Source organism: Mesoplodon bidens (genome assembly GCF_964165515.1).
Source record: "Mesoplodon bidens genome assembly, chromosome: 1".
Classification (NCBI taxonomy): Eukaryota; Metazoa; Chordata; class Mammalia; order Artiodactyla; family Ziphiidae; genus Mesoplodon; species Mesoplodon bidens.
The window spans coordinates 192395675-192407523 of NC_138176.1; the positions used below are offsets into that span (position 1 = coordinate 192395675).

At 50.0% G+C, this 11849-nt stretch overlaps 1 protein-coding gene across 1 annotated transcript; it reads right to left on the reverse strand.

Moving 5' to 3' along the window:
- Positions 1–3459: 3459 nt before the first annotated feature.
- NKX6-1 (NK6 homeobox 1) lies at positions 3460–8686 on the reverse strand. The gene is made up of 3 exons (XM_081229962.1): positions 7923–8686; positions 6062–6234; positions 3460–3813 (listed from the first exon to the last, which is right to left on the reverse strand). Exons 1-3 carry the CDS (start codon positions 8587–8589, stop codon positions 3556–3558), a joined length of 1098 nt encoding a protein of 365 aa, XP_081086088.1. The 5' UTR covers positions 8590–8686; the 3' UTR covers positions 3460–3555.
- Positions 8687–11849: the final 3163 nt, after the last annotated feature.

Consider the following 11849-nt stretch of genomic DNA (forward strand, 5'->3'; position numbering starts at 1 on the left):
GTGCATTTAAAAGTTAGTAAGAGAGTAGATCTTAAAAGTTTTCATCATAAGGAAGAAAAATTGTTACTGTGTGAGGTGATGAATATTAACTAGATTTATTGTGATCATTTTGCAATATATATGTATATCAAATCCTTATGTTGTACACTTTACACTTACACAATATTATTTGTCAATTATATCTTAATGAAACTGGGGAAATTGTTAAAATAAAAGCAGTGGTGTATGAGGTCACTTGCCCTTACTTTTTGTTTTTAAATCGTGACCCCCTTTAGCTGTAATGACTGATTGGCAGGCTCAATCAGATGCTTATGGCTGGTTAATGTCATAAAGTTTTTGAGCCATGATGAAAGATAATTCTTACTCTCCCTTGCTTGAGCTGTAGAGTGTTTCCTCAGCTTCTCCACCGTGCTAACTCTTAGGAAAAACATTCCTGTTGTGCATACATGGAACTAAACCAAACAAACCAGGATAAAGGACACCTAAGTAAGGTGCCCTCCACCCACTTCTCGCTCACTCCCAGTTTTACAGGGCCAGTTGCAACTGGTGGCCAGCTGGAATCCTGGGTGGAAGTAAATTAACTGGAAACTCGAGTCACTGCTGCAGTCCCCTGGAATAAAGGAACGAATGCCAGTGCAGCATGGCCCCAGAGCCCACCTCTGGCTACTGCCCACACAACTCAGAGCACTTCTGTGCTCAGGCTGGCAAGCACACAGACTGTGTCTGCCTTTTGCATATTTGCCTGTAGGATGGAGGCCAGGCCACAAAGTTTCACACTTCTCGGATGCTCTAAATGTAAGGAGCTCAGAGAGAATGCTTCCTAAAGGAATTAAAAGAGGTGTCTTTCCACATATCTAACTCGGGATAAATATTATAACCCTATTTACTTCTTGAGAAAAAGTTTCAATCGTAGTTTCAATTTTCTATCAGTGATATGACTATATTACTACTGCTACTGGTACAGTAGTAGTTTTTATTATTATATTTCAGGAATAGCATTTCTAATTATTTTGTGGATTTTTGCTTTCTTAGGAAGAAGGAATAAATAAAAAGTTGCTTGGCTTTTCAAGACAGAAGAGGGATGGCAAAGGTAAAAATAAGTAAATAAAGTAGATAAGAGACTCATTTGTTGCAAAATAACAAATAATAAAGTGGTGCTTTAAGATAACAGACTTGCTCCACACCCAGGTTCTTTCATAAAGAAAAAGATGAGGGAGGGAGGGAGGGAGGGAAGGGAAAAGAAAGATCTTATTATTTAGGATTTAAATTATATCACCTCAGCACAGCAAAGCCTCTTTTGAAATAGCTGCCTCTTTGTAGGACACACACCTTAGTCTTGCTAAGAACACAGAAATTCAGAAGTTTAAAACTTACTGGGAACTTCACAAACTAGAGAAAAGAAATAAGGCAGATTTGCATCCTTTTTTCCATTAAACCATGCCATCAGGAATGTATTCTACAATAATTTCCTTCAGGCAATTTTATTCCCAGTTTTCACTGTTTTTTATTTTCAAGGGAACAAAACAGACCCACACTTTCTTTACCTAACACTAGCCTGAAGAATCTATTGAATTATATTGATTTTTCTCCCTTTGAACACAAGCTCATTAACCTGAAACACTAAGGGGATAACTATATTTCACTGAGCCTATAACTGAGTGTCTGAAAACAAAAAGATCCCAAGACAGTGATACAGCTCTCTCCCTGGGATTCCCAATTTTTTTTTTGGCAAATTCAGCCGCAGAAGCTGTGACATTGCTTCCTTTATCCTAGAGAGTTTCACATCAGTTAGAAGCAGCTTTCTTTAAATGTATCCTTCTTTATTGTAATGTTTAGCAAAATCCGGGTTCCCATCTTTCCACCAACTTCTGTATTCTTACAGGCTACTGGGGAGAAAATGTTAGCATCCAACAGCCGTGCGGCGCTGACAGCAGGCTCCGCTGCCTCCTCTCAGCTAAGTGAGCTAGGGCTGAGTTGAGAAGCTATCTTGGATGTATGGAAATGAGGTCTCCTCCAAAACCCCCGGGGACTTCCTAGCAAAGGAAAAAGCCATCAGGAAAAAATTAGACAACACAGACAGCAGAGGCAGCCTGCTAGACAAGTCTCTCCAAGAAGCCCAATGAGTGGGGCTGCATTTATCTTCCCAAACCAGGAGATGTGACCCCACTCTTCCAAAATAATAATCATGTAACAGCTATTTTACCCAAGAAACCAATATAAAGTGCTTGTGGTTTTGACTTTTATTTGAGATCTCTGATGAGATCAAATGATCTATACCCTTTCATTCAAGGCAACAGACATCTTCAACTGTTTTTTAATTTGATTTATCCTTTGAAACAGAAAGTGCATTACATTTAACTGGTCTTGCAAAGGGGGTTTTCTTCTCTTTACAAACCGAATTCCTTATATAAATTAATAAAAGTTAAAGATGCTAATATATCACCGTTATTAGCTTAAAAAGAAAACAATTTACATAGTCTATAGTATTCTTATGATACAAAACACTTCAAATTCAATTACAGCAACTAAATGGGTTTTTATGTTTCTGACCCAGAGCAGTTGTAACAATTCCCACCATCTACTTTAACACGCATTTTTATCAGAAAGGAGTTAAATTAAATACAAGCTATTGTAGCCCCTCCCTCCCCAACACTTTCTTTAAATCACTAATAAATAGCAACAAACGACTGTGCAATTTCGAAGAGAAACAGAGAGGCAGGTCTGAGGCCCTTCCTGGTTCCAAGTGTTCTACTTCAAGTCCTGGAGGCGGGAGCCGGGTGCGGAGCCAGGAGTGGTCCGGGAAGAGCGGGAGGGATGAAGGGGAAGTGGGATTGATCAAATCCAAACCCGGGAGGGGAGCGGGCGAGGGAGGATGAGAACGTTCTTTACTACGCTCCTCCAGTTAAGCAAAGGGGAACGTGGTTTGAATAGCTCTTAAAAGGGGAAGGGTAGCAGGAAGAAGGAGGTCCATCTTTTTATACCAAATTCAAAAAAGCATTTTACATTTTAAATATTCACAATAAAGTAACTTCTAGTCAGTGAGACTCACGATTTATTTACAAAGAGCCTTCAACAGGCCACTTTAGTCGGCACAGCAGTTTGTGCGGGAGAAACATCCCTCTTCCCATCTGTGGCGGCCGCCCGCCCGCGTGGCTCCGAGGTCCCGCGCGCGGTGGGTGTCGATGGGTCCAGAGGCCCTCTCAGCGCCCCCGCCCTGGCCAGCGGCCGCAAGACAGAGGCGGGGGCGGGGGCGCGGGGGGGACACGGGAGGGGGACGCGACTAGGACACCGAGCGGGGCGGGAGGGTGGCCCAGCTGCGGCGTCTGTTGCGTTAGTCTTGCGGTGTATTTCGCGGTCTTTGCCTTCTCATCATCCTCCGAGCCTCTCTCCCCAGCCCCGCTCAACTTCTAGGTTAAAAAAATAGATATGTACATCTTAGAAAATAGCAAAGGGCCCCCGGCAGGCGGGGCCGTGTCCTCCGGGCCCCGAGGAGCGGGGAGACGGGACGCGCGGTCCCCATGGCCGCCGCGGAGTGGCCGGAGGCCGGGCGGGCGCTCAGGACGAGCTCTCGTTCTCGGACGCGTGCAGCAGGAGGCCGCCGCTGCAGCTGCCGGACTTGTGCTTCTTCAGCAGCTGCGTGATTTTCTCGTCGTCCGAGTTGGGGTCCAGGGGCTTGTTGTAGTCGTCGTCCTCCTCCTCGTTTTCCGAGGCCCCTTTCAGCCGCTCGGTTTCCGAGTCCTGCTTCTTCTTGGCCGTGGCCATCTCGGCTGCGTGCTTCTTCCTCCACTTGGTCCGGCGGTTCTGGAACCAAACCTGGGGGTCGAGAAAGCGGAGAAGAGGAAGGACAGGGGCGGAAGGAATTTAAGGTGAGCAGAGCCAGGCAATGCCTTCTCTCCCACATCCCGCAGTCGCTCCTGCGGGCCCCTGACGTCTTGACACCCTCCCTCAGAGCCCTCCCAGGTCTGGGCCGTTGAAGTCGGTCTCCACTGCCCCAGCTTCCTCCGAGTATCAGGCAACAACAAACTGACTGCCGTTGCCATAGTGATGGTAACACAAGAGTATTGAGGTTGTCAGTGAGCGATTTCTCAGAAAAGAAAAAAACTTGGAAACTTAAAATGAGTTTCCCTAAAAGAGTTCGCTTGCCTACTTTCTAGTTTGAAGTAGAAAACTTTTCCCTTTCATAAAGTTGCCTCATAATGACTGCGATTCTATTCGTTTTTAACTTTCTTAGATTAAGGTATTTCAAGCAATCTGAAGTGTACTGGCTTTTTAGTGTGATTTGTGGGAGAAGACACAGCATTTACCCCAATTACCTCTGTTCTTTTCACTTTTGGGTATTTGTCTGTTTCACTCATTTCAGGTCTGAATACACACAAATATAGTAGGTAAACACTCCCCTCCGCATTTACACTTGTAATGTATGATGTAAAGTTTAAAAAAAATCTGCTAAAACAGAAACCTCAAATCAGTAATAATAACAAACATAAATGCATGGAAATATTTAATATTTGAAAATATTTAAAAGTTGAAATCATCATAGTAGTTTGTGTGTCTTTCTCTGTCTCTCTGGTTTAATGTTTTTCATAAAACCGAAGTCAAAGTAAGAATTTTCATCAGTTATTTTTTTAAGTGAAATTTTGCCAGTTACATTACTTCCCACTATTAGCATGCCTAATCTTTCACATATTATTTTAATATTGTCCCTCCCTAAGACATTCATTTTTATACAAATATTTTAAACCTATTCATGATGTTTGACATCGTGTTTCATACATATATTTTAACCTAAAGCATCAGCAATAGCAACAAATTTCCCAAACATATTGAATCATCCTCTCTTTATGCTTCTCATCCATTTTCTCATCCGTTATGTATTTATCTAAAGAATCAGAATTGTTAAGAAAGTGATTTTTAGTTTCTTTATACAGCTATAATAATTCACTTCTAGCCACGCCGACATATTTATGGTGACAAATGAAGACCTCCAGATTACTGTGGTAGGCTCTGTACCAAGCACTGCAAAAATAATTTTAACTGTGATGGTACTCTAATGGTCACATACAAAATCACTCCTGAAATGCATTTTATGGTGCTTGTCTGTGGGGAAATACTCTCCGACCAGCAGATATGGCTAACGTTGTCCCTACTTAATTTTAAAAGCAACAATATAACTAATGGAAACAGACTTAAACACACACACACACCAAATATATATATATATATATATATATATATAATGAAAAATAGGAACAAAAGAGAATACCGGAAATATAGGAAACCACTAGATTTAAAGTAAAGTACCTAGCTGTTTCAATCCCTTTATATTTCAGGGAAAGATTTCTCCAATTTGATTCTCTGGAAATACACCGCACAACTCAATTATAAGGTAAGTGACATTTTAATTATAATTTGTTGTCATAAACAGTAAAACATCTTACATCTATTGATAAACTTATATGTCATAATACAGTAATAATCTTGTCATTTCATTTGGAAAAGTACTATTCCAAAGTGGCTGCCTGAGGTAAGCTAAAAGCAGATGCATCCATGCTAAGTGGTTAGATCTTGTGGATTTATTGGGGTTTTTTTAACCTGCAAGTTAATACAGTAGCACTATAATGCTGATCTACATTAGGAAATTATATAACTAGTGGAGCCTGAATGGACAAACAAAAGCTTGAATATCGTTACAAATAGAATACATAGAAGCTATCTAACTGGCCTGGTCTATTCTCAGGGCTGATATTTCCGTAATGCTTTTATTCTCTAATAATGGCGAGTTCCCCCAGCACATGCTGCTATCTAGATGAACCTAATTTCAAAGGCGGAGGCTTGATTCCTTTTGTTCATCAACAGTTTGCCCGCCCGAGAGACCCCAGAGCCTTTGTAACCTCCCCCTCCACCCCCTTCGCTGATCTCATCTCTCCCCTTGCTTCTCGGACTGCACCCTCGAGCGGCTGTTTGTTAGTTTGGGGTGTGTGTGTGTGTGTGCGCGCGCGCACAGGCGCGCGCATGACGTACGTGGGAGAGCTCTCCCTCGAGGTTTGCAAGGTCCACTCACCTTGACCTGACTCTCCGTCATCCCCAACGAATAGGCCAAGCGAGCCCTCTCGGGCCCTGCCAAGTATTTCGTTTGTTCGAAAGTCTTCTCCAGGGCGAAGATCTGCTGGCCCGAGAACGTGGGTCTCGTGTGTTTCCTCTTCCCATCTTTGTCCAACAAAATGGATCCTTGATCTACGAGAACAGATTAAAAAAAGAAAGGAAGGGGTAAACAACCAGTTACGAGCGGCTCCGCTGAGAAGAGACGAACTCCAGAAACAACGTTGTGGTGGGAAAGGCAAGTGTATTCCTCGGCGGGCACGAGAAGTGCCGTGGTGCTTGCAGTCCCACTGCGCTTCTCGCTTTGCCTTCTTACACCCACCTGTTTTTTTAAAAGCGCGTGTGTTTGGAGCCGCAGTAAATAACCTTCTGCCCAACAACGACGTCCAACAGGGGGAGCGCACTGCTGAAGTTTGCCGAGGCCCAATCTCTAGGCCCAGTAAATTGAGGCGTGTGGGTACGGGGGGGTGGGGTGGGAAAGTCCCCTCTCACCGCCTCGTCTAGTTGGGGCTCGTTTGGTCCCGGGGCCTTTGCATGGGGGTGACTAGTTTTGTTCCTTGACCGCTTTCCTAACCTGTGCCCGCGCAACAAAGAGCGCCTTGTTTTTGGAACACAAGAGAGCTAAATCGCCCCCCAGTCGAACGCCGCTGCGGCCGAGGGGGAGGGGGCGCCGCCTTTGTTGGCGGTCCCTACGTGGCCATCCAAACGAATACAATAACGTCTCTCCGACAGCCGCCCCCGCCCCGGCCGCCCCTGTCCCGAGGCTTCCGAAGGGAACCTCCGCTTGGCTCCCCCAGCTTCCCTCAGTTACTGCCGCTCAGCCACACGAAAGAGATCAGGAGACAGAAGAAACTTCGGGGACTCGGTGAAAAGCAAAGAACAGAGCGAGAAAAGGACCGGGGACTGGCCCCTAAATGCCACCTGGGAGTATGGGAGCTTCCGCGGCTCGCTGGCCAACTACCTATAAGATTAGGGGGATCCTGGGGTAAATCAGTTGATTTCGAGCAAGATCTTTGCGGGATGTTGCATTTTCCCCCGTCCTTGTCCTGTTACCTCGTTCTTCCTCCGGTTCTTTCTCTTATTAGGATGTTGAGAGCCACGATGCCCCTCAATATGTCTGGGGCCGAGGCAGGTGGGAAACCGAGGGCCCAGTGGTGGGGAGCGGCCCGAAGTGGTGCTTGCCCTCCTCCACGGGCCGCGGACCTCTCTTCAGTGGGCTTACCTGGGCTGAGCGTACTCGGGGGACGAGGGTGGTGGTGGTGAGGGCGACGAGGTGAGGTGGGGACACCCTGGACCGAGACGTACATGCAAACACACGCGTTCGGCTCAGGGCTGAGGAGGGCTCGCCGCTGCCGGTCCCCACCGGTTCGCAGAGAGGAGGCCAGTCAGGCTGGCGAAGGTCGAGTGGGACTTCGGCATGGGACACTGGAAAGCTGGGGTGCGGGCTGGAGCACAGTAGCCTCTCCTGCCCTCCCCACCTCTTTAACCCAGGAGGGGCATGCGGTTCCGGCCGGCCTGTTCCGGGAGCAGCCAGGGCCTCGGATGAGACACGCCCCGCACCACATTGTGTTCCGTGGAGACGCATGCACACCCGTTCCGCAAGGCGTGCCCAAGGCTTGGGGAGAGGGGGGCGCTTGGACGCAACCATGGAGCTCAGGACAGCGAGAGTTGCTCGCTGAACGCCCTGGCCCAACCTAACCCGTGCGATTCTGGCGCTGCCAAACTACTCGGCAGGCAAGAGTGTGGACTCGGCATGCACACCAGGGGCCATGACCTGAGAGCAGGCAGAACAAGCACAACTGCGCGCAGTCGATTGTACTCACGAGGAGTGCAGGCCAGGCGTGCGTCCCTCCAGGGCGGGCTCTGCATCACTCCTGGCCAGAAGATAGGCGTCCGGCCGGGCAGCTCGGCTAGCGGCTTGGGGTACCGACCCACGGCGGCCACGGCCGCGGCGCTGGGGCTGAAGTAGAGCCCGGGCGGCGGCGGTGGCGGGCTCAGGCTGCTGAAACGGGACAGGCCGGCCAGCAGCCCCGCTGGGGTTGAGGCAGCGGCCGCCGCGGCCGCAGCTGCGGCCGCGGCGGCCGAAGCGGAGGAAGCGGAGGTGGACGAGGAAGAGGAGGAGGAACCGGAGGGCGAGGCGGAGGGCAGGGCTGCCCCTGAGGCCACGGGCATGGAGGGCCGGCTCAGGATGTCGTTGATGCCATGTGGGGTGGCGGCCGAGAGCTGCTGCGGGGGGCTGCCCAGGGATGAGAGCCCCCCCGCGGCCGGGGGCTTCAGGCCGCCTGGGTTGTGGGAACCCAAAGGCGGGGAGGGTGATGACGAGGAGGACGAGGAGGACGAGGAGGAGGGGGGCCCGGCGGGCAGCGCGGGGTACGCGGCGGGGTACAGCGGGGTCTTCATTTCTGCCATGCTGTGCAGGGCGGCCAGGGGCGGGCTGCTGAGCAGGAAAGCGCTCTGCCGGGTACCCTCCATCGCCCCCACCGCTAACATCCCACGATCAGGCCGGAGCCCGCAGCCACGCAGCGGGAGCGCCGGCCGGTGCCCCCGGAGGGGCTCAGGAAAGCGAGAAGCGCCGAGGGCGCGAGCGTGGAGTCGCTCCGCACACCAGGAGGCGACCTGCCAACTGGGCCAAGAATGCAGCCGCTGAGAGTTGCTCTCGTAACTGCGCAGCAGAAATGTCCAAACACACCAGTCGAGAGGCGGTGGCTCGCCGAGACCAGCGAGGGTCCAGGTGGTTTGGGCTCTTTTCCCTCTTAGAGTCCCGGATTCAATCCCGGGCTCTTCTCTCTTCCTCACTTTTTCCTCGCCGCTCAAAGTGCGCTACTTCTCATCTTCTCCCTCTTGGAAATAAGCAAAACAAAACCCCAGCCGGCCCCAGAGAGCTTGTAACAAAGTTAAGAGTCACCGAATCTCCGCTTTGATGTGGGAGAGTGGGGGCTGGCTCTTTTTCTTTGGGGAGGTTCAAAGGACGCCGGGTTCCGCCCGATGAGCTCGTCCAATCTTACTTGGATGCCCTGCTCTTTAGGCCACGAGGTTAATTCGCACTCGGCGCTCGGAGCGCGGAGGGAGAGAGAGCATCCAGCCCGCGGGAGGATTTGGCCTCCGGGCGGGCTTCCTCCGCCAGCGCTGCCCGAGGCTTCTGCGCCAGAAAGGGCAGTGCCACCAATCCCTGCGGCTCCCGGATTCGGCGCGCCGACCTGCCTTCCCCTCTGGGCCACGGGGCACTAGAGTTGCAATATTGCAAAGAAAAAGGGCGAGAAAAACACGGAAAAACAGACTAAGTGAAAAGTCTGACGGCTTCGGTTACAGCTCCACTCGTCTGTCCACTTCTGAAAACGGGCCTGGCGACCCCGGCCCCACCCCCCCCCAGCGCCCTCTCTTCCTCTCACTCTCCGCCTTTGCCTCTCCTCTCTCGCATTTTCTTCGCGGCTCTACAGGCTTCGCTCTTCTAAGTCCTGTCCTCTGGCCAAGCTGACCCTCTCCGCGGCTCTTCCACTGCCTCTCTCTCCTCTCCTTTTCCCTTCGGGCCTGACAGTTCAGATGAAGCTCTCAAAGGTAATAAAACATTTGCATCACTCCCTACCCCTCTTTAGCTGGGGGACGAGAGGGAGGGGGAAATGGGGGTCCAAAATGAGAACTTTGAAGGACGTCACTCCGAGGCGGCCGGCAAGGGCGGGGCCGAGGAGCGGGGTGCAGGCCGGGGGGCGTAACCACCGTCTCCAATAGCACTCAGCTTTGGGCCTCGCGTCGCCTCCGGGTCGCGCCCACTCGGGAGCGCCGCGCCCTCTGATTGGCTTAGGAGGACGAGCCGTTGGGCCGCGCCCGCCTCGTTCCCGCCCCCCCCCACTTCCATCCCCCCTGTGGGTGGGGCCCGGAGGCGGGGCCTGGCGAGTGGTGAGGTTCGGCCGCTGGGCCAGTGGACGCCTCAATTAATTGTGTTAAATAAAACGGGAAAGGGGAGGGGGGAGCAGAGATGAAGAGGGTATTACTTTTTAAAGAGAAGAATAATGGAAACCCAACCCTTTTATGGAAAAGCAGTTCATATTCTTCCCTCGCCTCCGCCTGGCCTGCTCGCGTCACCCTACCCCCCTTCCCCCCACTAGCTCGCGACGCCTCACCTCGAACAGTCTGGTCTCTGGTAAAATGGAGCTAATGGAGCAGGCAGCCGGCGTAGCCCTGGCCTGGCTCCTTCTTTTGAAGGGATTAATTAAAGGCCATCTGGGCTCTCCCAGGATTGTGTAAATTAATTTGTTGCTCCTTAAGCCTTATAGATGTCCTTAATCCTCTTGTAGGCCGAAGCATCGTCCTTTTCCGTCTTTGCCACCTCCCGCTTCTCCTTCGCTGTTCCTTCTCCTTCATTTTCTTTTCATTCCTGGGTCTCCCCCCGCCCCCCCCCACACGATGTTATCATTTATAGGTTTACTCAATTCACAGGGAACGGAATCAGCTTATTGGGAATATTTATTCCTCGTGTGACGTTTCGACCTGAGAGCTGTGAACTTTTTAAACTTTTCTCCCCTGTGATTATTATGTTTTGAGTTTTACGGGGGCAGAATCACCAAAATTGAGGTGGAGTCTTTAGATACAGAAGTACCTGGTTACACCCTCCCCCCGATCCACTGTAAGTTTTTGAAAACCGTCTCCGAAACTCTTACCCCTGCTCTCAAGTCCAGGGTTGTTTCGAGAGATGGGGATGTTCCGGCTTCTGCGCTGTGGTGATGGGATGTCTAGGGTTTGAGTTGGAGGGTGGTTTCCCTTATTCCCTCTCAATTTCTTCCATCCCTGGAGATCTTTAAATTTCCAGCAGGGTTGAGTTGTGTAGACGGGGAGGAGGACCCTTGCACAATTTAGAGATTTCAAGATATTAAAGTAACACACCACTGAGGGGTAGTGACTAGAGTAATTTGGATGAGATCATTAAGTCCAAACTTAATTCGCAGAAAATAGAAATAAACAGCTATAAAAAATAAAGGAATAAAATTCAAAGGGCACCACCCATGGTTGGAGTTTGGCTATGAGTGCCAACAGCACTCATTTGCATCCAAGCACCAAAAGCCAGAGGGATTATTCCGCTTTGATAACCTTCATTTCCGACGCACTGGTCTTTTAAGGGTGGCAACTTGAGCTTGAGCTTGAGGGGTTTTTGTTTATCTTTTGCTACTTTTACTATTCGCTTCTGAGATAAAAGTAAAGTTCCCTTCTTGCTTCCCTACGCTTTTTCATTAACTTCAAGATTGGGCTAAACCCATCACCTCATAGACCTTAGAATCTGACTCCGGGGAAGGTGAAGTCTTTCCTCAATGTGAATTATGCTGAGTAGAGCAAGAATAGAGATGATGAGGGGGCTGTCTGTATTTCCCCGCGAGGACGTTTTGCTGGGCTATGGGTCTAAACCCCAGCGCCGTGCCCCTTCGGCAGGCCGGGAGACTGCTGCAGGAGAGTGGCGCGTGTAGCCCGGCCCTGCCCCGAGTGTTGGGGTCCTCTGCTTCTCGATTCGTTAAAAACGAAACTTTTTCTCGCCTCGGGAGTCTCCAATACGGAGGTGGCACACAACCTTCCGCCTGGACCGCGCGCCTTGGCCACCAGCGACCTCCTCATATCCCCGGCATTCCTCACAGCATTCTCAAGGACTAGGTAGGAATGGAGAGGGAAGGAGGCCAGTGATTCCCAAAGATTCCAATTTTAAAAAGCTACTCCCCTTTATTTCATGTAAATAGCGTGACCTGGGAAAGAACTGAGCATTTTCCTAT

Coding starts and splice junctions, on each gene's coding strand:
- NKX6-1 (XM_081229962.1), bottom strand. CDS start 8,589: ATGTTAGCGGTGGGGGCGATGGAGGGTACCCGGCAGAGCGCTTTCCTG. Junction 6,235..7,922: donor ACGCCTGGCCTGCACTCCTC/GTGAGTACAATC, acceptor CTGTTCTCGTAG/ATCAAGGATCCATTTTGTTG. Junction 3,814..6,061: donor TGACGGAGAGTCAGGTCAAG/GTGAGTGGACCT, acceptor CTCGACCCCCAG/GTTTGGTTCCAGAACCGCCG.